We start from the raw sequence: 27,029 nt of genomic DNA on the forward strand, positions 1-27,029 counted from the left end.
TTTTTATTTGTCCTTGTCCATGTGAAATCTTCAGTCAGATGAAATAATGCTTGCACTTTCACTGCTCGTACTTTTTAAAAAAATTTTAAAATCTTGCATTTGTTTAACCCCTTTAAAAAGTAAGCAACATTTAACATCTATAAATGGACCCCGTAGGCAACAATAAACATACGTTTTTACATTTTTAAGAGTTCGTGCAGCGATAATACCTGTGAATAATGCTGCAGGACACTTTCCTTAGCTTTCCAGCATTCACATTTTAAACATGGAAATGTTAGTTGACTTTATGTGTTATGCAAAGAACCACACCCATGAAATGTCAAATACTAAAGAAAAAAAATTATGAGCATCCTGTTGAAGCATTTTATGATCTGTGATCACAAAGTGACTTTAGAACATTGTGTACTTTGAGACTCAGAGTTTGAACCGTTGGTGTTGCCTTTTAAGCTATTTATGAATTCAGTTCAGTTCTCATCGAGTTCAGCACCTGAAAACAAAAGTCAGGGCCTGGTATATGAGTAAAGACTTGTATGTGGCTGTTGTTGAGATATACCTGAAAAGGCGAGGCAGATAAATGTGATTTCAGATATATTAAGATGAAAAGACAACAATAATTTAGGATTATGATTCCGTATTATTATAGACTCCTGATGTTAGAAAGGCAGGTAAGTTTGCAATGTTTTCTCAGGTAGTGAGAATGACTGAGTGAGAGTTGTGCAGTAAGATGTAAAACATAATTATGAAACTATCTACTGTTTTGTCATGCGTTTCTCAATTCATTCTTTAATACTTTATTTACTTTCAGATTCCTCTGGTGCAGGCCGAGTGAGTTACAGTAACACTGGGTGCAGTACATCCTGGTTCAACAGACCTGCTGAACTTGTTCTGACCTGAAAGATCTGTGCAGGATGGAGTGAGAGGAACACAATGTTACCAGAACATCGAAAAGGTATCGAAGTCGGCTTCATACACTCATTATAAAGTGCTGTATATATGTCTCAAAGCAGGAAATTTGTCTTAACTGGTCAAAAATTCTCACATTAATGCGTATTTTGTCCTACTGGTAAAAAAAAATTTGTCACCTCTCTCAACCTTTAAGTACCAGGATTTAGGAGAGCCTCGGAGCTGTCCTAACCTGCTGGGAGAGGGTAAGTAAGGACAGTGTTCAAGATGTGGACATAAAATGCTGTTTAATAAACAACATTCTTTCAAAGTTATTAGCAGCATTCAAGTACCCTCTAAATTATCACAAATGATTTTAAAAGATAGTTCCCACATGTTGAACCTGATGGTCGCCTTGCTTATAAATGAATAATTTCAAGTAAGAAAAAAAACTCCAGAATGTATCAGGGGTTGCAGACTGGGACAGAAGTGAACTGTAAAACAGGTATTTATTGTTAAATAGATGTTGTTGAGCTTTTTTTAAGGGGGGGCTGATATTTCTAGTGTACCCCAGTCCATTTGTCAATATTTTAAGACCATGATTACTAATGCACATGCTGCATTAACTTCAAATGGCCCTTTAAATATGCAGATTTACACTGATTTTTTCCTGTTTATTGGTACAAAGACATTTTAAAAATGCCCATCTGTTGATCTTGATTTCTGCTTCTCCTTTCATTGCTTTGTTGTCTTAGTGTTACCACACAATGGCATGATTTATTTGCGGATGCAAACTGGATTATCATGCATATTTAATAATTTAAAATGCTGTGTTTACATGTGTAATTTTATTCTATTTTTAGCATTCCTTTTCTAACATTTCAAAGACAACAAAGATCTAATTAAAGAGGCCTCTAGTCTAACTGTGGATGATTTATAGTTATTTTTTTGGTAATCACTGACCAGATAAACTGTCAAATAAACTAATAAAATATCAAATGGAAAAGCTGTAAATATACTACTACTACTACTACTACTACTACTAATAATAATAATAATAATAATAATAAGAGACAGAAAAGTTGAGTTTCTGTCAGGCTTCAGCCTCAGTGCCTGCTTTAACTTGACCCGGCATAGACAACAACAGAGGTCAGCTCCACTCAGTTTCTTAGTTTACTGAAAGGTTAATTTAAGAGCTTGTTAGGCTGAAAACCTCAAAGAAAAAGAACATAACATAAAGTAGGTCAGTTAAATTAATATGTGTAATAATTGTTAAATTATTTGATCTAACTTTTAATTCCAAACAAAATCAATCACTATTTATGGCTAATAATCGTAAACCACATGAAGGAATCAAATTACACTCACTTTATCAAATACTTAAAAAAAATAAACTCAAATAATGGTCTGTTATTTTAAATCTTTTCAATAACTATTATTATTGAAAAGAATTAAAATAATAATAAGATTTACAATTTTTAAAAATGTATTCTATCACATAGTGACAGAAAATTGCCTTCGATTCGGGGCTCAAACAACATGAAAAAGCATTCACACCCATGAGCCTCATGAAATCACACAACATGGTATCACACAACAAACATACAATCACACAATAAACATAACAACAACAACAACAATAAACATAACAATAATAATAACAATTGACAAAGGGGACTTTCATAAGATATGTAAAATAATTATCCCATATTACATTCCTCTCGCGTATGTCTCCTTGTCTCCTTTCCTTCCCTCGCTCCCTGCAGGTGACTTCCTGTAGGAGACAGTGAGGGAGGAGAGGAAACGTGCGGGGGGAAAAACAAACGGAATGCAGCCATAGTCGAGGCTCTCTCTATCCCTCTCACCAACAGTGTTTGTAATTTTCTCATCAGTTTAGTGTGTTAGTTATTTCGTTTTATTTTGGAATAGCAACAGTTTGTGTCATATTCGCCGGAGCGGGTAAACACCGATAATAAGAGGGAGAAAACATGAGTGTCGAGGCGTACGGGCCGAGCTCGCAGACTCTAACGTTCCTCGACACCGAGGAAGCCGAGCTGCTGGGAGCGGACACACAGGGCTCCGAGTACGACTTCACCGATTTCACTCTGCCGAGCCAGACCCAGACCCAAGGCCAGACCCAGAGTCAGCTAGACAACCAGGTGCGTGTAATAATTCGGTGCAGCTCGGTGTCAAAATATGTCTTCTCCTGTGTTGACAAAATGAGAATTAGCTTGCGTTAGCTAACAACATCGTTGGCTACCTCCGGTTAGCATGATGACGCCTTCCATCTGTTACCATGCCATGTTATCGCTAATTGGCTAGCTACATGCTAACGCTAGCTAGCTAGCACAGTTTGCTAGCTGACAGCACAGTTAGCATGCTGACACAGCTAGCATGTCAATGCAGGACTTTTTTTTAAATATATTTTATTTTATTTAATATTAACTTTTTGTAACAGTTTTGAAAACAGCAATACGGTGGTCAATACCAAAAATTACAAATGGAAACAAAATCAAAGTAGGTACAAACCAGACAGACAAAAATAAAATAGACACATGTATGAACACACACAGGGGTTTTCCTAACTAGTTACATAAAAGGCTCTAAGATTTGCAAAAAAAAAAAAAATAGTGCTGGTTATTTTTTATTACATATTTTTAAGTTTGATATTGTTTTAAAAATATGTATATAGAATTGATTTTTTCTGAAAGTGGCGTATCCGGACGAATTCTTTAAAAATATATATTTTACGAATGTAAAATGTAGATAAAATGATAACTAAATTAATTGTACGATATAATTAGATATTCTAATTGAAGAAATCTGGATGAATATATGTAACAAATCAGTTTCTTTATTTGAAATGTTCTTGTCAGAAAGTCTTGGTAGATCCGACTGAAAATCAGTTCAGAGGGTAGTCACAAGCAGGTTTGGAAATTAGCACCAGCCAAATGCTGGTAAAATATGGATTTGACTGGAAGATTTGCTTCACTCACCAGCCAAATAAGTAATAAAAATAAATTAAAAATGTAAAAAAATAGTGTTGTAATGTTTATATTGTCACAGAAGGTGCATTTGGCATTAATTTCAGGACTGTATTTATGAATAACAGAATTTACTGGATAGTGTCTGTATTATTTTTAAAAGCATCTCTTTGATTTTTGGTGGGCAACACATATTTGTAAAGAAGAGTAAATGCAGTATGTCATGTCTCACCATCAAGAGCCATTTATATTTAGCAGGCGCTACTGCTCTCGGAATAAATGAATATATAATTAAAGTATTATTGATTTTTAATGTTATTTTCACCTCCGGAAATGCAGGGCTGTATTGCCATACAAACCAAGAGTGACATGGAGTTGCTAGTGTGGCAGATCTGCCTCAAATGCCCATATTTATTATACTTACTATCACTTAAATGTACTAAATATTTGTAGTATGCACTGTTAACAATCAAATAGGTTGGTCGATACAATTGGTTGGATACAATCAGTGTGATATTGCTGTCAACAAACAGCTTTAAAGGTTAAGAGATCGTCATTATCAAGTGGACAAGAACAGTTGTTGCCACTGATAAACTTTAGGTCACAGGCTCCCTCAAACTATGCCATTTAAGTATGTATAATTATAATAATAATAATACAAAAGTGACATAAATCGGTGGTATTATGACTACACACACTGTAACAGGAATGTGCTGTAGTAATTTGTATGCTTAGCAAGACTGTGAATAAATATGTACATACAGAGGTGCAAACAGTTCAGTTTAAAGAAAGGTAAAGTGACATGTTGTGCAAAGTAAAGTGACAGTGACCCGAGTGATGAGCTCAGAGTTCAGTTTGTTTATAGATGTGAAAGACAGCAAGCAAGATTACAAGTGAAATATAGGACTTTAGTAATGCATCTGGTTTGCTGTCCAGTTTTTGCACAATCTGTTACCTAACTATAATCCTTTATAGTTATTTTATCCCACATAGTTTATGTTTACATTTAGTTTTAGTTTATAGTTAGCACCAGAGAGCTGCACTATATGCTATATGTTTACTGCACTATACATGTGTTTTCATTGATAGACACCACCTGGTTTTATATTTATACTAGTTGTATTAGTATTTTGTATTATTCATTTATTGCACTTAGGGTTGCTATGGTATGAGATTTTCAAGGTGCAATTACCATCTCAAGAAAAATAATTTGGTTTCAGTTCCCACAGTATATAGTTTTACACTGTTGTTGTTGTTGTTATTACTATTATTATTCTTATTATATTATTATTGATCATGAGATCAAGGACCCGTAAATGGATTAAAAAATATTTTAAACACTTTATTATAATCGAAACCTGAAACCATTTTTAAATGGAAGTATCTGTAATAGTCTGACAAAGCTGTCAAGGAGGAAAGTAGATGCACACATGCTGTTTAAGATTCTCCGTCCAGTTGGTTTTTTATTTTCAATTCCATAGATAAGCAAATGTACACAGTAATAATCGTCAATTTTCTATTTTATGATTTACACATCTGTATCCTCAGGTTAATGGCCCTGATGGCGTGCTACAGAATGGAGATGACCCTGTGGTGAAAGCCAGTCAGTTGCTGGCAGAGTTGAACTTTGAGGAGGATGAGGAGGACACCTACTACACCAAGGATCTCCCTATACATGCTTGCAGGTAAAGTGACTGTTGGTACCGCGGCTGTCATCAGAGTGGAAAATAATCACATTATGATTTTATTTCTGTTGTACATAGTGTGGTATTGCAGTTGTTAATGGTTGTTGTTATTTGATAAACTGTAACCGTACAACCTGCTCTTTAGCCTCAATTAAGTCTCAGTGGGGTTGTGGGCATTTTATGTTGACCATAATGTCTGAAAATAATTTGCAGTGTACTAGTATATCAAATTTCAGTGAGATGGTTTCTGTCCATCTTGTCCTCTTATTTTTAGTGTTTTACTGTCCCTTGTGGGCAACACACACCTCTCTACAGACACTCACTCACTCACACACTCTACAGATGGCACATAAGCCAAATTATCAGAACATCTTGCATCATGTCTAATGTCAACAATTGTTAATCATTATTATTGTTATGTCATGCTAAGCAGTGCTGCTCTTCTCACACTCACAGCCTGCGTGCTGTCTAACTAACAAGCTGGCTGTCAGCCGTTAGTTTGGCTGTGCCAAAACAGTCCTGTTGAGTATGTCTGACATCCCAGGCATCCTCAGTTGCCTAGCTGAATTGTTTGTTTGTCAGTTTGTTTCTATGAAAAAGTGATGTATCACCATATCTTTCAAGATTGGCATTGAAAACAGAGTTTATTGGACAGACAGTGAAGGCCTCAGTTTCCTAAACAAATGTGCGAACATGTTCTCTCAAATATAGATAAATATACATATATAGAAACTTTGATACTTGTCAGCAACATACAGTTTGATTTGGGGTCAATATATATTTATATTCATATATTTAAAGTCATTTTTTTCTGTATGCAGTCCAAAACATAAACGTTTTTGAAAATGTACTTATCAGGACATTTTACGGTTACAGACCTTACACTCTGGTGCACAAACTACAGAGTGGAGACACTGTATAAAATCATACAGTATCTTTGGCATTTCTGTACTCGAATGTCTTGTCATTTATTGCCAATACTGATCTGCAGTAAGCTCGTAATTTTATCATATCCGCCTGGCTGTTTAATTACTTGGGCTGTAATTAATGTGCATTTTAAGGTTCTGTAAGTCACAATTAGTTTGCTCATGAAAATGGCAAAATAATTTATTGTGCATGCACTATTGTTGTAGACAGCTATAAAATGACTCTAAGATTGTTTGCAACACCATTTTGATTTTAGTTGCATCAGTAAAGCATGTTTGCAACACCAGAGATTCTGCACTATAATGCAGATCAATACATTTTGACATTATCACAAGTTGTGTTCTTATTTTTACTGTTTTGTTCTATGACATTAGATTTTAAGCAGCTCTGAACAGTAATGTTTTGTATTTCTGTTTCAATTTTGACTCATCTTTATTTCAGTTACTGTGGTATTCATGATCCAGCCTGTGTGGTCTACTGCAACACAAGCAAGAAGTGGTTTTGTAACGGCCGTGGAAACACATCCGGCAGGTAAGATACAGTCAGTGACTTATCAGGTTTTTTATTGACCCTCCCTGTTGGTGTACTTAGCTAAATGAACAAGGAGAGGATCATTTTACAGGTGGAGTATAATCCTGGCAGAAGTGCAGTACACAGCAACTGTAATACTAAGTCTTTGTTGTGTTCAAAAGCCTCGCTTATAAGTTCATGTTTGGTTATGGAGTTAAAAACATTATTAAAGACATGTATGTTTTTTGACTTGTAATGATCACTTAGGCCAGTATTTGTTATTTAAGCAAGTAGTAGTTTTTTTTTTACTATGCTCCCTTTTGAATCAGCATTGTAACACATCAGCAATATGCTATTTATTTCTGTGAATCAAATAATTGTCTCTAATCACCTGGTCTCCTCTTACACATGCTTAAATTTACACAGTAAATGAACTTAAATGCATTATCTGCAATCAGTAATCAGTAATGCTCAACTGATGCTGCGTTTGCAACTTCATGCTCTGATGGTTCTGACACTGAGACTGCAGCTGGTTAAATCAAGGGTTCCAGTTTTTTTCTGACTGCCTATGCACTATCTTTGATACTTTTTGCTATTTGGGGTTTGGGGCACATTGAAAAAATGGAGCTAAATCTCTTTGTGGGTGCAGCCATCCAGATCACATACGATGCTGTCTTGACCGGCAAACGTGTCAATGAGTGTATTTACACTCACAAAATAGTCCAGTTTTTGCCCTTGTTCTGAAAAAGGCAATATTCCTTCTGAGCGCTTAACAGGGCTAATGAAAAGAAATTTTCCACTAATACTCCTATTTAAATGCAGCCGTGCTGACGCCAATTAACGCGCCCAAACTAACATGTCCTTTATCACGTCAATATGTAGAAAAGTGGATCTGCTGGAGCTGTTGTCATTTTGCTCCTTTGCACCAGAAATTATTTTTTCAAAGTTTCCACCAGTGACGGACTTTTTGGATCATGCAAAAAGCCTCCCTCTTTCATTCCCTCAGCCACCTTCTTGAAAAGGCGTGCGCTGGGATATTTGCACATATCCAAAAACCTGTTGATATCCAAGTCTTTCATAATGTTTAAAAGAAGGTGTTTTTCTTTCACTGACTAGAAATGTTGACTTTTCTTGTGGGCATGCATCTCTACGCCACAGCCTTACAAACTGTTGGTGAGTTGATTTGTGTACAATGTATCCATGACAACGCAGAGAGCTGGCTGTAAACAGACGAGAGGCCATGGGTCGCAAACTGCGTTAACTGTTCCGAACGCACTGCATGCACGTCCAAATGCATAAAACTACCATATCCCATGTCTTAATCAGAAAATGTTAAATTCGGAAAATTCAGAATATCTAAAGGTAATTTGCTGTATACATGACCCTCATCAAATTCAGAATATTGTCATATTCAGAATAATATTGGGTTACCAGTGTGCATATAAACATAGCCAGTGTGGAAGGGCAGTTGGCAAAAAGCAAAATCAAAGTAGGGACCAGTGTTTATAGTTTTGTAAGATGTGTGTTATTAAATTGCAAACTGAGTGTAGAGGAGGTGCGTTCACTTTGGCACATTTGGTAAATATTTGGATTCAAGTGTTGATGTTTTCACAGAAAGTGCTTCAAGAATTACTGTTAGTGTTCAAGCATTCAGAAGAAAACTGCAAATAGAGAGTAACACATTTGGTAATGGTGTGAATCCTCTCACAATTGGACTTTTGCTGAACTTATGTTTCTATTAACACTGTGATAGTCTGCAGGGTCTCTGTATTTAAAGCTGTTTTAGTAAACACTTACGTGGCAAAATACCAAAACACTAATCAGAAATTGCATCAGGCTGTATCAGTGTAGCAGATGACTGCATCTTGTGGTTTTTTGGGTCATATTGTTATATAATAATGATAATTTGTCCTCAGTGCATCTAGGAGCTATTCTTGTTGTAATCTTGTTCAGTCATGTGTTATTTGTGTCTGATAACGTAAGGATAAATCAATAGTGTGTAATACATCCTCTATACAGGACTGTAGTCTCTGGCATTTCCTCACCCTGGTGCATTAATTATCATTCACTTCACTTTTAGCCACATTGTAAACCACCTGGTGAGAGCAAAGTCCAAGGAGGTGACCCTGCATAAAGACGGCCCTCTGGGGGAAACAGTACTGGAGTGCTACAACTGTGGCTGTCGCAACGTCTTTCTTCTGGGCTTCATCCCTGCCAAAGCTGACTCAGTAGTGGTGTTACTCTGCAGGTAAGTGTGCCTTGACCATGCACACTGACCTTTGTGCTGATGGGGGGCTGTCAAATTGAATACAGAACTTCACAGCAGGGCACCCGCAGATCCTTTAAAAGAGTCCTTTAAAAGAGGCATTGAATTCATCAGTTTAAAATTAAGGCCTTAATTGGTAATAACATGTCTTAAATCAGTTTTACACAAGTCAGAAAATACATCGGTAGTTGGATTTTCTGACTGTTTTTTTATGTTGCATTGTAAAATCTCAAAATAATTGGTTTTATCTTAACAACACATATATATTTAGTCCATCCAATAAAATGACAAATGAATGTCCTTTTTCAAGGAAACCCAAATGGATACTTTAATGATATTTTTTTTATTTGTTATTTTACTCTTTCGGACCAAAAGAGTAAACATTTTGGCAAAATTGTCACTCCCCCTTAGTATTGTTTGTCAATTTATGCTAATTTCCTTCAATTTTGGCAATTGCAAAATTGGTCATAAATCTAATTCTGAGTGGCATTAAAAAAAAGTCTGAAACAGTCTTAAATCTAACTTTCTAACTTTCCTTAAGCTGTAGGAACCCTGTTGCAGATATTGTTTTGTGTTTGTAACACAGACAGCCATGTGCCAGCCAGAGCAGCCTGAAGGACATCAACTGGGACAGTTCACAGTGGCAGCCTCTCATTCAGGATCGCTGCTTCCTGTCCTGGCTGGTGAAAATCCCTTCAGAGCAGGAGCAGCTGAGGGCTCGTCAGATCACCGCCCAGCAGATCAACAAGCTGGAGGAGCTCTGGAAGGTACGTCAGTGCAACTGTCGTGGCACACACCCACCGTTGTACTATGTAAATATTATAAACTCATATGGCTTGAAACTGACTTCGGGCGGGTTGAGCTTATCTGTACAGTTAACCAGATATAGTCGTAAGTTGGGTGTGATGCAAATAACTTCACCACATGTTTGCTGGGTTTTTTTTTTTCTCTGCTTCACAGTTTCACATTCACTGCCCATTTCATGGCTGTTTCTGTTTTTTAATAGTTTCCTATTCTCTCTCTCTCTCTCTCTCTCTCTCTCTCTCTCTCTCTCTCTCTCTCTCTCTCTCTCTCTGTGTGTGTGTGTGTGTGTGTGTGTGTGTGTGTGTGTGTGTGTGTGTGTGTGTGTGTGTGTGTGTGTGCGTGCGTGCGTGTGTTTTCTGATTGCAGGAGAATCCCACTGCGACCTTGGAGGACCTGGAGAAGCCTGGTGTGGATGAGGAGCCCCAACATGTGCTGCTCCGTTATGAGGATGCCTACCAGTACCAGAACATCTTTGGTCCTCTTGTGAAGCTGGAGGCTGACTACGATAAGAAACTCAAAGAGTCTCAGGTGGGAAAAAAATCTGAGAAAATTGTGAAATAAAACACATTTGTCCTTTTGTAAGTTGTTACAAACAAGATTGTCCAAATGTGTAATTTTATTTAAGAAGTAATGGATTCATCAACAAATGTATGATGTATGATGCCGTTACAGTCATCTGTGTTTTGATTCTACTACTTTGAGGCATGGTGAATTACTTTGTTACGCTCGATATTCAGCTTTTTCCACTATAGTTTTTCATCCAAAATCCTTACTCTTGAAATCTAAAATGATTTCTGCTGACATTTAGGTATTACATATTTACATGCTGCCTTCTCACAGACTCAAGACAACATTACAGTCAGATGGGACTTGGGCCTGAATAAGAAGAGGATTGCTTATTTCACTCTTCCCAAGACAGACTCAGGTATTTAGAAATGTAATATCTACATCTCAGTGTCATTTAGATATTTGTTTATGTTTTTTTTAATTGTGCCTTTTCTCCATGTAGTGTTGTATAGTGAACAGACTGATCTTTTCTGTCCATCTCCTCTGCTGTCCTGCAGACATGCGACTGATGCAGGGAGATGAAATTTGCCTGCGGTACAAAGGAGACCTGGCTCCTCCATGGAAAGGCATCGGACATGTCATCAAAGTCCCTGATAGTATCCTTGTGACTGTTACAGTAGATGTGCTGTGTTTAACAGGAGATCACATTTCACCCGTATTATCTGTAATTTACATATTTATAACTTTGTCAAAGTGTGTTAAAGGCACGGAGGCCACTTAATTAAGTCGAGCTTTGCCGAAACGTGCTGTCAGTAGACTTGGTCTTTAGTAACATCTAGTGGTAGCTATTGGAAACTACAACAATGTCCCTAAACCTGTCTTTCTCTACTGTCTTGGTGGTTTTTGAAAGCAAATTTTATATTTAGATTTTGCTTATACAGCTCACAAATTGTTAGTTACCTGATCTAGCAGCAATAAGAACAGAACCTACACAGCATAACATATCAATCATAAAAGTTTCAATTAACGGTATGACTGGTTTCTTGGAGTGCCAGTTAGGTCAGCAACTAACATTATATATTTGTCAGGTTATGAGTCAGTATTTTTAAGTCAGTCAGCTGCACACAGGGCTCAAGCATAGGAAATCTTAAAGCACAATTCACTCACATCTTGAATCCTCAAGAACACCTACCCAAAAACAAACATCGAATATAGGCCAACAAACAATAAAACAACACAACAGATATATCTCAAATAAAGTCAGTGTATTAACAGTTCAAGTGAAGGAAAAAACAAGAGCAACTGAGGAAACAATTCCCCCGCAGACACCAAACACAAAATCCATCCTGGGTTTTCCACTCCAGTCAATCCCCTAAGCAAAATCATTTTCACCCCAGTTCAGTTCAATTTATTTCCCTTGCAAATCAATCAGTTCAGAACAGTTACATTCACTTGTAAGCACGAGCTCCCTGCCCATCCACTAGCAAAAGTCCGCCGGCAAATTAGCAGTGAGTTATAGACACTTGCAAAGTCTGGTGAACACACATTACAATTTGCAGCCAGTGGAAGTTAGATAGGCACAAAATAGACGATACAACAGCTACGATGCTGTAATGTCAGCTCTGCATCCTTGTTGAGAGTTTTGGAAAAGTCAGCTGGGTTTGATTAATCAAAAGCAAGTGCAGATGCGTCACCTGTTTTAATGTCTGCAGCCATTTGGTTTACAGATGAGTAACTCGGATTGGTCATCAGCACTTTGTGCAGTAAATCAAATTAAAATTAAATAAAGCACCTCAGTCTTACTGTCATAGGAGTTACCTACATATAATGATAATTACAGTATTATGTCCAATGATTTCACCTCTTCCTTGACTTACTGTACCAGACTATGGTGATGAGATTGCCATAGAGCTGCGGAGCAGTGCCGGGGCTCCAGTGGAGATCCCACACAACTTCCAGGTCGACTTTGTGTGGAAGTCCACTTCCTTTGACAGGTATTCACAAGAAACGCCACACACTCTTATCTCTTGCTTTGATATGAATGACAAACATCTGAAACCCAGTGTTATTTATAAATTAAGCCCATTTTTACAGGTTCCCAAAGTCATGGAAAACCTGGAAAAATCACAGTCACATTTCCAGGCCTTAAGAATTCATGGAATTTAAAAAATATTTATTGAAAGTTTTGGAAAAGTCATGGAATTTGGTCATTTTTAATGAGATTGTGACAGTAATGTTGTGTGGATAACCTTCCACATAATGGAACATAACGGCAGATTCATTTTCTATAGCTGTGAACTGAGCGAAGCTCTCATGTGTGTCGATATGGGACAACACTTTGTTCACCATCATGCACATTTCATCATTTTCTGTCTAGATTTGTCTCTCTTTTCTTGTATGCCAGCTAGATGAAGTTATGTTTGAATAGTGTTTAAATTTGAAATTTTTGAAAAATGCAAGGCAAGTGTGGCAAGGAAAAAAAAACTTTATTGTTGGTCCTTTTAAAAGTCAAGGAAAATTCATCCATGAATTGTATTTGAGAGTAAATATGGACATCAAGATATTCCAATTTTAAACTGAGAGGCTGTAGATCAAATTTCTAGTCTATGCAAATTTAGTCAAATGTAGCACTACTACAGAGGGTCTGTTGTGTGAAGCATTTATATTTGCAGTGCACCACTCTGCTCTGTATTTCACATTTTACAGCACTGAAATAGTAAAATAGTACCTTTTCCACTAAATAATGATTTTGTTTTTAAAGAGTATCTCAATACTCCTGTCTTCATCATTCAGGATGCAGAGCGCCCTGAAGACGTTTGCCGTGGATGAGACTTCAGTATCAGGTTACATCTACCACAAACTGCTGGGACACGAGGTAGAGGATGTGGTCATCAAGTGCCAGCTGCCCAAACGCTTCACCGCTCAAGGCCTGCCTGACCTTAACCACTCGCAGGTGAGTTAGTCAGTACGTTAGCATGATAGAAAAAGTCAAATTATTGTTTTGGTCCGACTAAAACTGGACTTTATAATATACGAAAACATGTTAGTTTGACTGAAATCCTCAAATTTCTCAAAGTCGGACTGACACATGGTGATAATGCAGTTGGGGGTCGATTTACCCCTTCATGTATGCGCCTCAATCGGAATTCATAGAAGAAAGACAGAGGGAAAAAAAACAAAAAAAGAAAAAGGGAAGAAAACAAGACAAAGCTATCAGCGTGGCAAGTGCTGCATCACCATTTGACATGTAACCAGTTTACCCTCTTGCTAACTTGTTTGATTTGTGATGTAAAACATCAACCAGAAGAAGGTCCAAAAGCAAGTTGATGAAAGGGGGCATATCGCCGCCTACCGCGGCGGACTTGGACATTCTTCTGCCAATAAATAATTCTCCTGCGGTGCTTGTATACTGGGACAAGGACAGTAGTCCAGTTAAATGGCCTAATCGAGCTATGACCGTAGCTCAAATTAACTGTGCATGTAAATGTACTGAGAGAGACGGGGAAAAAACTGTTGGTGACTTCTTCAATGTATAACCAGGAAAGTTAACCATCCCCACATCACAGATCACACAGAATAGAGATCAAACATAGTTTTAAGAGTTTTAAGAGAGGGTGTAACTCTTTCAAATAATTACTGTATAAAGCCTTTTAGGTCCCTTACCCTCAAGGCTCACATGGATGTGGTTTGTTGTGATGCAGGTGTATGCTGTAAAGACAGTGCTGCAGCGTCCTCTCAGTCTGATCCAGGGTCCTCCTGGCACAGGGAAGACCGTAACCTCTGCGACCATCGTCTACCACCTGGCTAGACAGGGCAACGGGTGAGACCCATACATAACTCTTTTAATACTCTATATTTTGTTTGTTTGACCTGGTGCCATGAAGATATCGAATGTGATTTATTAAATCAACATTTAATTGAACATCTGTCTTTTAGGATATTCTGTTTGAATTTTAATGAATGCAGAGCTATCTTGGTAAGCCCTAATGCTCTGAACATATGGCCTAGCTATATGTTATAGTCCCTAAAACAGTATTTTACCTTTTCTCCCTCCAGGCCAGTGCTGGTGTGTGCTCCCAGTAACATTGCGGTCGACCAGCTGACAGAGAAGATCCACCAGACAGGCCTCAAGGTGGTGAGGCTATGTGCCAAGAGCAGGGAGGCCATTGACTCGCCTGTGTCCTTCCTGGCTCTGCACAACCAGACCAGAAACATGGACAGGTAACACATTATTAGTTATGATCAACAGTAATATTGCAAGGCCCTAACTGTGAGTACTACTATCGCACATGTTTATACTTGTATATTATTGGAACAAAAACCTTCTTGTTTCTCAAAGACAGTACTGTTCCAATAATAATTAATTACTTCAATAGGACGATGTTGCTAAGCAGCATCATTCCCAACAAGTCCTGTTTGACAAATGTTGGCGTGGGTTTAATGTTGTAAAGCAACAAATGGAAATCCAGTAAGGTCAAATATGATCATTGGCGGCTTGAAATACTACAGGCCTCAGTTAGTAATACAGACCCTCAGGTAGTAAATAGAATACAGCCTGTTACAGATGTTAGTCTTTGCTCACAAGCACACCATTGAACTAATTTTGTATTGAACTGATTGATACCTGCAGTATGCCAGAACTTCAGAAGCTCCAACAGCTGAAGGACGAGACTGGAGAGCTGTCCTCTTCAGACGAGAAGCGCTACAGAGCTCTGAGACGCACCGCTGAGAGGGAGCTACTTATGGTATGAAGACATGTCTTACGCAAAGTGCTACTAAATATTTTCTTGTTTCTGACAGAACTTTGTTGCTATGAGTTGTACACCAACTCACATCATTTTCAAACATGCGGTCTGTCCCTGAAATGTCCAAGAACATTTCCCTGCAAGGGTCGATATTTTGGGAAATCTGTACCGTCAATTTCCCACCTCAAGACTTAGTCACATTTCAGGAAAATTTACTGTTTAACATTTACACTAATGCTTTTGATTAATAAGAACACTTGCAACTGACAAAAACAGCTTCTTGTCCACCATGTTCCTGAAAATAATAACAGACGTCCATATTATGCACATACATCGAGCCTTGCCCCATCTTCTTCTCCTTGTGTTGAGTTTTATGGCGGTTGGCATGCATACATTAAGGGTTGCCTTACCAGCATTTGCTGGACGTCTTTGCCCCATCTGTTCCAGCATTGCCTGGGCATGTGTGAAAAGGTGCAAGACAGAAATGTTCCTAAACGTAGTGAATTGTTAAAATCACCAGCGGCCTAAAAGGTTTTCACAGCAATTTAACGGGAAGTATGTGCAAAACTGGCTTTTTTTTAGAGATTATTTTTTGGCTTTTTGCCTTCACTAGAGAGGACAGCTTTATAGTGAACGGGGGAGACAGACTGAATGACATGCAGCAAAGGGCTTTGGGTTTGAATTGAACTTGTGGCTGCTGCAGCAAGGACATAGCCTTTGTACATAAGGCACCTGCTCTACAGGTGAGCTACTGGGCGCCCCAGAGGCTCTCAAGTGTCTCATGGTTTTTATTCAAATCTGGTCTACTGAAAAGAGTATGTGTCAGGGTAATGGTTTCATAAGAAAGTAAAAGTGGTAGCAATGTTTTGCAACAAGTCATATTTCACTTCTCATAAACATGTTTACTTAATTCCTTCACTCCCTCCCAGAATGCGGATGTGATCTGCTGTACCTGTGTTGGGGCGGGCGATCCTCGTCTGGCCAAGATGCAGTTCCGTTCGATCCTGATTGATGAGAGCACCCAGGCCACCGAACCAGAGTGCATGGTGCCTGTTGTCTTGGGCGCCAAGCAGGTAGGTGCCTCATGAGCGTCCACCATTATTTACTCTGTCTTGACTTATACTCATAAGTTTGTTATCATGTCTTTTGTTCCTTAGTTGATTCTGGTGGGTGATCACTGCCAGCTGGGCCCGGTGGTGATGTGTAAGAAGGCAGCTAAAGCAGGTCTGTCTCAGTCTCTGTTTGAGCGTCTGGTAGTTTTGGGGATCCGGCCAATTCGACTGCAGGTTCAGTACCGCATGCACCCGGCCCTCAGCGCCTTCCCCTCCAACATCTTCTATGAGGGCTCTCTGCAGAATGGAGTCACTGCCGGTATGATGAAAATAAACTGATTTTTAAATTCATTTATTGGTGCTTAGTTCCTTGGCTTTCCCTTTATAGACAGTAAAAGCCTTTGTAACTGCGCTCTAAAACAGCAGACAGTTTATTGTCCAGTGATGTCCAATGTGAGACTGTGGAAATAGTCATAGAGAATTTGTTGAGAACTTCCAGGCAGCTTGCATGCAGCTTAACATCATATTTTACTTTTTTTTTTTTACCTGTTTTTGTATCTTTTTTTTTTGGTAATTTAGTGATGTAAAATTCTGCGTACCTCACTCTACACAAGCTACACTTTACCTGAGTCTTTTCTCTTTGTTTGTCTCTTCTACAGCGGACCGTGTGAAGAAAGGCTTTGACTTCCAGTGGCCGCAACCCGACAAGCCAATGTTCTTTTATGTCACCCAAGGCCAAGAGGAAATAGCCAGCTCTGGGACATCCTATCTCAACAGGTTTCAACTTTTTTATCATTAGGTTGAACTGATATTAATGTTTTTCCAGAAGTTTTTTTTATTTAATAGTAAATGTAAAATATACTATAAAACGAGCCGTCATATTTTTTTATTGTCAGTCAGTGTGTATTACGTTACAGTGTTTACCATACATTGATTTATTTGTGTAGCCCGCCACAATATCGACTATTGACATTTTTCTGCTTATGAAAATAGGTAAATTCTTATTAATAGTAGAGCTGTTCACAGTGCATTGATCACTTGATCACTCAGCCCCCGCTTGCTCTCGCTTGCTCTGCTCTCTCTCTCTCTCTGTCTCTCTGTCTCTCTCTGTTGACAACACACAGTTGAGACAAACTATGGGGAAAGCTAAATGAGATAAATAAAGCTAGCTAGTTAGTGCAATCCATGGATGCGCTGCATCACTCTCCTTTGGGGGGAGAATGGATCACAGCTTCTGAGACAGACATTGTGGGTGCAGGATTTAAGAAACTCTGGACACAGGGTACACTGTCACTAAAGGAGGCAGTGATATGAACGCAGTACATGCACAAAAAAAAAGTAGTAGAATTTTCATACTACACAGCCAAGTCAGTTTCAAATCAAAACACTCATTTTTTTTCTGTGCCATGTGAAATTCTACAAAATGTTCTTGTCATGTAATCATCCTGCTTGTCTATGCAGGACTGAGGCAGCCAATGTGGAGAAAATAACTACAAGACTGCTTAAGGCTGGAGCCAAACCTGATCAGATTGGCATTATTACGCCCTACGAGGGACAGAGGTCCTACCTGGTCCAGTACATGCAGTTCAGTGGCTCCCTTCACACCAAACTCTACCAGGTATGGTTACAAATATTTTTACAGTTTAAACGTGCACTTTATCAGAAAAGATTCAAGCATTTGGCTTGATTTTGAATTTGTAGAATATAAAGAATTATTTCGGGGCAGTGGTGCAAGTCAAAATAAAAGCAGTATTTGGATCAGGTCACTTGTGAATAATCCAGTGTGCCAAATGTAGTGGGCTACAGCTTTATTTAAGTGTGTTAGATACATATTTAATCTGCATTGCGTATATTCTGCTGATTCGTAAATAGATTCGTAATTAGATCGGACTCTGTAACAGTAGAAACAGAATATATAAGGACTCTGATCGAGATCTGAGCCAAAAAAACTTGATCTCAAATGTTAAGTTTAGATTAAAGGGGACATAATTTTTAGGTTTATAAGCAGTTATTTAAAAACACTTTTTCCTTATAATGTCTGAGCTGGAACACCTGTATTCACCCTCTGTCTGACACACTCTGTCTTACCCCTGACAGGGGTTGCTTTTACATATGTTTACCTCAATATTTGAAACTTAAGCCATGTTAAATATGAACATACAACACTGTTAAAAAACACCTAAGATAAAAAATAAGGAAAATCACAATAGATCCCCTTTAAGAGGGGGTTGAAATGGCCCCAGAAACCTATAATCTGTTGTTATTTATATTAAACAATACCACATATATTTTTGAATAAAGGCATTACAAATTATTTCTTAGCTTTTGTAAATATATTATCCTAGAATGTTTGTTTTTTTCCCCACTGATTTCTCTTTATTATTCCTGTAGGAGGTGGAAATTGCCAGTGTGGATGCCTTTCAGGGCAGAGAGAAGGACTTCATCATCCTGTCCTGTGTGAGGGCCAATGAGCACCAGGGCATCGGCTTCCTCAATGATCCCAGACGTCTCAATGTGGCACTTACTAGGGCCAGGTATAACAACACAAAGTAAAACAACAGCAGTTTGCATAAGCTCCAGAGGGCCCTCTGTGTCTGATTTCATAAATGTCTTTGTACTTTTTATATAATAATAATAATAATAATAATATAAAATTATAATAATAATAATAATAATAATAATAATAATAATAATATAAAATTATAATAATAAATATATACTCAAGACATTTTAGGTTTTTCTGCATATTGACTGTTCTCTTACATTGCGGTTTATTGTCGATCTCAGGTTCTTCTCAGTATGTTGATATGTTTTTTTTTTTCCATAAATGTTTTATTATGGTTTTTTTTCAAAGTGAAACAATTTTCAATTATAATCGTAATTACAAAGTAGTTCAGTATCACATGTTTTGTACAAATATATAGACCAAATATAGAAAAAAGAAAAAAAAAAAAAAAACAATAGCAGAAATAAAATAACCCGAAAATAAATCATAAAACAAAATAAAACAGGGCCTTTCACAAACATTACTTCTCTTTGGAGTTTAGGAGGTAATCATCACTAGATACAGTGCATGGCTGCAAGGGATTCAAAAATTGGTCAGGTCATCAGAAACATCCAAATCCTTAATAAAGTCAATAAAAGGCCTCCAAATCTTTTCAAATACATGTTGTTTTGATTTATGAATATACGTTATTCTTTCCAAAGGTAGGCTAGTTAACATCTGTTTTAACCATTGGGAAGTGCCAGGTCCATTCATATTTTTCCAATTTAAAGCAATACATCTTTTTGCTATCAATGAGCTGAAATCAATAAAGGTACTTTCTGCTTTACTAAAGTTATGTTTATCCGGATATATAGCCATTATAAATAATTTGGAATCCAGCGTGATCTGTTTTAAAATTATCTTTTCAATTACGTTTTTCACTTCTATCCAAAACGTTTTTATTTGGCCACATTCCCACATGCAGTGTATTAACGTACCTTTTAAGCCACATTTTATACATATATCTGGTATGTTCCTATTGTACTTATTTAATTTCACAGGTGTTGTATATATACGCATTAGCCATTTGAATTGTAATATCCTTAAGCGACTATTAATTGACATTGTATGGACTTTACTGCATGCCCTTTCCCAATCCTGTTCATTGATATTGGCAGATAGGTCTTCGTTCCAAGAAATTAATTTCTTTGTCGAATTTTCTGATGTATTACATAACAACAAATTGTAAAAGTCTGAAATAATAGTATGTTGATATGTTGATGTTATCAATGTTACTTCTACTTATCCTTTATGATAACGTTTAATCACTAAGTCATCTTCTGCTTGTGTCGCGTAGGTATGGTGTCATTATTGTGGGAAACCCTAAGGCCCTGTCCAAGCAGCCTCTGTGGAACCACCTCTTGAACTACTACAAGGAGCAGAAGGTCCTAGTTGAAGGCCCCCTGAATAACCTGAGGGAGAGCCTCATGCAGTTCAGCAAGCCGCGCAAGCTTGTCAACACCATCAACCCTGTGAGTTCAGTGTGTGTGTGTGTGTGTGTGTGTGTGTGTGTGTGTGTGTGTGTGTGTGTGTGTGTGTTACCCACATGACGCATACAGAAATGCTGAAATCAGGATTTCTTAACTGGGTCATGAATATTGTACTTTCTGATGAGGCATTTGAAGGATTTAGGATGAAAATCAAAGTTTACTCGTGCACTTAGGACAAGTAGTTTAAGAACACAGAGTAATAAATCATTGCATATGCAAGAAATAATGAGGCATTTCCTAAAAACCTCAAAATAGCCTTGCTTGTTCTTTTATTTTGCAGGGGGGTCGATTCATGAGCACAGCCATGTATGATGCCAGGGAGGCCCTCATTCCTGGATCTGTTTATGACCGCAGCAGCAATGGTAAGAAGCTATCAAAAAAAACCAACTATTCTTTTACTTATGTACTGTATCTGCTTTGGTAGTTAATTGCAGACAGACTGAATGTGCCTCCTAGTAGCGATGTGCACAGACAAAACTCTGCCTTATAATTTTAAAGGAACTTTAATTAACCTGTACTTCTTTCCGCTACAGGACGTTCATCCAATATGTATTTCCAGACCCATGACCAGATTGGTATGATTGGCACGGGCCCCAGTCCCATGACTTCCCTGAACATCCCCATCCCCTTCAACCTCGTGATGCCCCCCATACCTCCACCTGGGTACATGGGACAGGTCAACGGACCCTCTGCAGGTAAATAAGACCTAAAATTTATTTAGTTATGCTAAATGTGGGGTTCTGAAAGGCCTTCGCGTTAAGTCAAAGCTGCTATGGAACAACTCATACAAGGTTCCCTTAGTTATGAAATTCCTGGAGAAGTTATGAAAGTTTTCCAGGCCTGGAAATGGTTTGCAATGGTTTATTACTAATTTTAAATGTAGTGCTTTGCTGTTAGACAGTTGAAGTGTCACTAGTATTACGGTATACACATAGACCAGACAGGCACTGTGTCATGGCTAAGACCAGGCCCCTTGTGGGGGAAATAAACGTGCCGTCACACCAGAAGTTAAACAGGAAAATACCTAAAAGCTGTTTTGTAGGAGGTTAACTGGCTTTCACACTGAAATATGAGGCATGTGAGATTCATGAATATCTACTGTCAGTGTGGTAAAGTGCTAAACAATGCTGGTTACAGTTACTGCTGATGGATAGCAAACATTAGCTTGAGTGTGAGGCTGCTGTAGTAGCAGTACAGTCATACAGTGCAGCAGCATGACTGTCGTACCCAACTGAATGTCAGCCTGTAGATTAAATGCTGGAAAACTGACAGGACATGACAGCAATCAACTTTAATTTATTAAGGTATTGTAAAACAGTTCTTAGACATGTCAGTAAAACAATCATTTGCTTAACAAAAACTTGTTGTCAAATTTATTCTAAACACACGTCAAACTTCAACAGGATCTTCAGTTCTTTATCCCCAAAAAAGGGGCGGCTTGATGTTTTGCAAAGTGACTATATGTGCCCGTCTGGTCTATTAGCATATGCAGCTTTGCAGGATTGTCTAACTTGCAAGTAAAATTAGCAAGCACTAGCAGTTTGCTTATCAACACATGCCTGGGAAGTGTGTGTTTATGGTTGTATCACTATATAGGCTTACTTATTTTAATTTACTTAAAGTCATGGAAATGGGGTAGAGTAGTATGGAAAGGTTTTGAAAATTCATTGATAAAAATGTGTGGGAACTCAAAACAGACATCTGGCATATTTTTCTTCCAGGTCGTGGTGGAGGTATGAAAGGCAAGGCAGGCAGTGGAGGAGGCGGCGGGACTCGAGGTGGGCGCCAAAGAAACCGCGGCAACATGGGGAACCACAGCGGAGGGAATGGAGGAGGAGACCGGCATGGAGGCCACATGAGTGGCAGCCAGGCCAGCCAGGACCTGGGCTCCCAGCCCTTCTCCCAGGGGCCGCTGACGCAGGGCTACATCAACATGAGCCAGCCATCTCAGATGAGCCAGCCTGGGCTCTCCCAGCCTGAACTCTCACAGGTTTGCTCAGTTATCTGTCATCCGTTGTGAATAAATCTTAATTATAAAGTGAAGACATTTTATTAAGTGCTAAGTAGGTGCACTCTATGAAGAAAGCTTTCTGTAGTCTGTTTATTCATAGTAATTAGGACCCACTGCCAGGGCTGTTAGCACATTTATTCCAAGTGTTTGTCCAGGTTTCCCTCCTAAAGTAAAGACTTCAGCTTGTCCAAAACCACTTATTCCTTTTCTGCCTGGAAAGAAAGAAATAACTGTTGACTGGCCTCTTTCATTTGTTGTTTGTCCCGTTATAGGACAGTTACCTAGGAGACGAGTTCAAGTCCCAGATTGATGTGGCTTTGTCCCAGGACTCCACCTACCAGGGGGAGCGGGCCTACCAACATGGTGTGACTGGACTGTCCCAGTACTAGACTGTAAGTAATTCCACTGTGGACTAAAACTAAGATGAGTCATTGAAGTTAAAGGAATAGTTTGACATATTGGAAAATAAGCTTATTCACCTCCTTGCCAAGAGTTAAAAGGATAGTTTAGATTTATTGAAATGAAGTTGTGTGAGGTATTTATCAATAGTCAGTGTATTACCTACAGCAGATGGTGGTTGGCACACCCCCAGAGAAAGGAGAAGCAGACAGGAGTACTGGCACAGATACTAAGCTATGTACTGCTGTGGACAAAGGCGACTGCAAAGCTTACATAGCTGTTTATGTGTATGCTGTATTTCAAATACTTTCACAGCTTTACCTTCCTGTCAGGCAGCCCTTTACAATGGAGAACTGAAGCAGTTATCGTTGCTGTCTCCAACGTCTCTGTTTACAAAACGAGTAATTTTACCTTCCAGGACACGAGAAGTGCTGGTCTTCTGCTGCCTCTATCGGTTAGTTTGTCTTATTGTGTGACTGGTGTTTTTTAAGGGTTGATCACACAATAACATAATGTAACTAAGCAGTCAAGACAAATGCATCACTGCGCAGAAGTATGTGTACAACTAGTCATGGACAAGACGCTCGTGCTAGTGATAGCACGAGAAGCTGTAATGTTAGCTAGCTCAGTGGTGCTAGGTGAACTAGCAATAGTGATGTGGTTGGCGGATGTAGTTTGGTAAAAAGAAAGTAATTTCCTACATGAAACTGCTCACAACAAGGTGTGTGGGTCATCTTGAGAAACAGGGTCATGATCCCGGAAAGAGAATTGCTGTTTAGTTTTTCAAATATATATTTTTGGAGCTTTGAGCACCACAAACAAAGTGCCATATAGTTCTGTTATATTTGAGAGAAGGCAGACATCTCTACGGCCGACATCAACCTTCGCCAACTCACCAAAACAATCTAGATTGATAAATAGCACTACAGGTAAGAGAAATGATGTACTTTTGATTTCATTGTGAACTGCCCCGTGAGGAAAGTCACTGCTCCAGACTAGAAATAGTCCAGACAGTGAGCTTTTAGTCCAGATAGTGAGCTTTTAGTTTTTGTCCACATAGTGAGTATTCAAAGTGCTGGTGTTTAGATTTTCTTACCAAGCTAGCTGTTATCTAGATTTCAGTCTCTGTGCAAAGCTAAGATAACTGGCTCCAGCTTCATAGTTAGAATATTGACATGGGAAAGTCTCACGAGACTCCTTGCAAGAAAGTTAATAAGGCATTTTTCAAAACATGGAACTATTCCTTTAAATAAAAAGCTCATTTTTTATTATGTTGAAAAGACGAATGATTACATCCTCAAACAAATATTAATGTGTACGTATATTTTGTATTTGTCTGACAGGTTGTTGGAAAGGAGCTAGGCCTGTGTGAAGCTTAGTTCAATGGTATTTTAATCTGGGTAATAACAAAAAAGAACAAACATGGATACCCGTTTTCCACTGCTACAACCGAAGCACCACTGTGTGAAAGTAACAGGAGAGAGACCGTGAGAAACCAACCAATCACAAGAGTGAGAGCAAAAATGGGGGTAGAGCTGGACAGGACGAGAGCAAGAGACGAGAGAGCGGGAGGCTGGTGGAGGAAAGAAGGCACTGCTGCTCACACGCGAAGACGTGGCGAAGGAGAAAGCTGTCGATGTCGGAGCAGCGCAGTTGGAGAGGCGAGACCTTTGACAGGTCGAGGAGGGTGGAAGGTCCGAACGATTCTGGAAAGGGGTGGGCGACTGTGTCATCTTGTCCCACGTGTGCCCCTGAACCCTCGGGGATCTCCAGGCGGTATGGTTGGGAATCTTGCTCCAAAAGCTAAGAAAGATGGAGAAAAGGTGTCTCACACAAATGTCCTCCAAGCTAACTCAACAGGACGTCTTCTGTGACTTGGAGAGAGAGAGAAAACAAAAGGGGACACAACTCTTGAAGCAGTTGATATGGCAACTTTTTTAAACTCAAAGCTTGAATTGAGGCTCTGCATTTGGTCACATCTAAGCATCCAGGAGAGAAGAGTGTGAAAAAAACACTGTTTGGCTACTCAAATGAACTCTAAAGCGCTGTAGGTGCCTCAGAGAGTTCAAACGAAATTAGAGGATCAGACAGCCACGGATCATTCGCTTTTCTTTCTCAGCTTTGAGTTGGAAAGTTTTCTAAATAAAGGCTGTTTTCATTGAGTTTTTCAGTGACGCAAGCTAGTGTAGTCGGCCGTCTTTCTAGGCAGGTCTTTCTCAAGGTGCTCTGCAAAGAACAAGTGGTGGAATTAGCTCTTAAAAATATAAAAGAAAAACATCTTTGTCTCCAGATCTGAGGAGGTGGGCTCCAGATGTCTGAGTATGGGGAGACAATTTTGTTTTTGTTCTTCTAAGTGTATCTTTTTAGTAGTGCAAAAGAGTGAACGTGAACAACATAACCAGCTTGTAAGTGAATGAAGCTGTCATTCTTTTCTGCTGACCCTGAAGCCACTAAAGCTCGCAGACGGGGATCATCTTGAGCATATATAGCTAAATGCATCAAGTAAGCCAAATCAAGAGGGTGATAAACCCCACAGACCCCTCCCCAAAAGTCAAAAATGCATATGCATACAATAAGATTATGTAGTGATTATCTCAGTAAAATTGAGTAACAAAAAAAAAAAACCTTTATAAAAGAAATTATGAGTTTTCATGCTTATGGAGTACCTGACACGACAACTCCGGACAAGGGATGATGAAAACTTCTAAGGCCCCATGTGAAAAATGTGTTGCAGATGAACTTGATCAAAGATTTTCACAAGTTAGCCCATTGATTACAACACAATTATATGTTGGACCCGCACTGTGAAATCTGGCATAAAGACACTCTAATTATTATAACACAACAACCCAAGTGTAACTATTTTTTTGTCCTTTGTTGTGCTAACTCTTGAACTTATAGAAAGGTGTGAACAAATAGTAATGCATTGTGTCAAGGGCAGTTTGTTCTAGTCAACATTAGTGAACTTTGTGTCATAGTTTCAGTGCTCTGCATGTGTTGTAAGTTCTCCGTTCACATGATATAGATTAACACTAGTGTCGTTTCCATGCAGCTTGTTTTATCAGTATCAAGTTTTCTTATGAGGTGTACTAACTCTGCTATCATTTTCATGTCATGGAAAATATGACACTAAAAAAGTGTCAAAACAGTAGCCGTTTTCATGACCGCAGTCACATTACCTCTGACTTAAAGCTGGGTATTTACAGTTTAATATTCTGTCATGAACGCTTGTTGGAGCCATCAGTGGCTAGTGTTGTCACAACAAACACATTTCAAACTTTGATACAATACCTTTGAAAATATTATTTCTCAGTACCATGGGGAAAAGTTTTATGAAAAGATGAATATAACAAGGCTGCAACATGACATCAAAAACTTATGTTTTCTTGGTTAGTAGCAGAGAACAGCAGAATTACTGTTGTAAATGTTCAGAATAAGAGAGCAAGAGAGAAAGGTGGCACCGGTGTACTGTGTATCAATACTTCAGAATCTATATGTATCGGAAATTTTGACAACACTCAGCTGCAGAGCATTTGCTGAAAAGTGCTCAGAGTGACAGATGGGGGGGAAAGCAGCCACAGGTACTTGAATATGTTTCTTCCACTGTAACAGGCTGTTTCACATGTTCGTAATCCCCGTCATAAATTACTTACCAACACAAGTCAGCTGTGCAGGTGGTAAATCTTACATGACATCAAGTTATTTATAACCCGTTTTTGTATGAATCATCTGTAGATTAGTGTCTGTTTGCTCCCTAATCTAATGTTACATCCTGTGTGGATAAGTTCGACATCACTAGCTAGATGCACCTGTGTTTTGGCATATAAGAACTACTTACTTATGAAGATCATCATGCAATTCTTTTCAAAGAAATTTTAAAAATGAAACACCTCATCCCTTACCCACACATATACACTAGTTTGTGCATGTCCAGTAACTAGAAGCTAACTTCTTGAGTTGGATGTTTTCCTCTTTTATACTTTTGCAGTGAACATTTTTTTGTTTGGCTTATTGCTGTTTAAAGTAAAAATGAAGTTTTGTGTTGGCATCATTTTGTATTCCTGCCCACTGATTAATGTTAGTCGTTGGTAAAACTATGCTCACTAAGATTCTCCTGTTGATGATCTTGGAAAAATTAAAAGTTTTGCTTCTTTTTTGCTCCTTCATCACGACTTTACTGTTTCTGTTTTTCCTCCCATGTTGCAGTTGGATTGACAGACTA

The 27,029-nt window shown here is 38.5% G+C and overlaps 1 protein-coding gene across 1 annotated transcript; it reads left to right on the forward strand.

The window, feature by feature from the left end:
- The first annotated feature begins 2,666 nt into the window (after positions 1-2,666).
- Positions 2,667-26,973, forward strand: LOC121951466 (regulator of nonsense transcripts 1-like). Its single transcript, XM_042497797.2, has 24 exons — positions 2,667-3,041; positions 5,415-5,551; positions 6,920-7,009; positions 9,069-9,236; positions 9,841-10,021; positions 10,425-10,586; positions 10,899-10,983; positions 11,123-11,221; positions 12,451-12,559; positions 13,359-13,518; positions 14,267-14,385; positions 14,622-14,786; positions 15,196-15,310; positions 16,240-16,383; positions 16,468-16,681; positions 17,022-17,139; positions 17,824-17,980; positions 18,754-18,896; positions 20,205-20,379; positions 20,678-20,759; positions 20,931-21,092; positions 22,119-22,387; positions 22,681-22,800; positions 24,151-26,973. The coding sequence occupies exons 1-23, from the start codon at positions 2,871-2,873 to the stop codon at positions 22,795-22,797; spliced, it is 3,342 nt and encodes a 1,113-aa protein (XP_042353731.1). The 5' UTR covers positions 2,667-2,870; the 3' UTR covers positions 22,798-22,800; positions 24,151-26,973.
- The last annotated feature ends 56 nt before the right edge of the window (positions 26,974-27,029 follow it).

The sequence above is a fragment of the Plectropomus leopardus genome, chromosome 12 (assembly GCF_026936395.1).
Source record: "Plectropomus leopardus strain MGB_pleo_1.0 chromosome 12, ASM2693639v1, whole genome shotgun sequence".
Lineage (NCBI taxonomy): Eukaryota > Metazoa > Chordata > Actinopteri > Perciformes > Serranidae > Plectropomus > Plectropomus leopardus.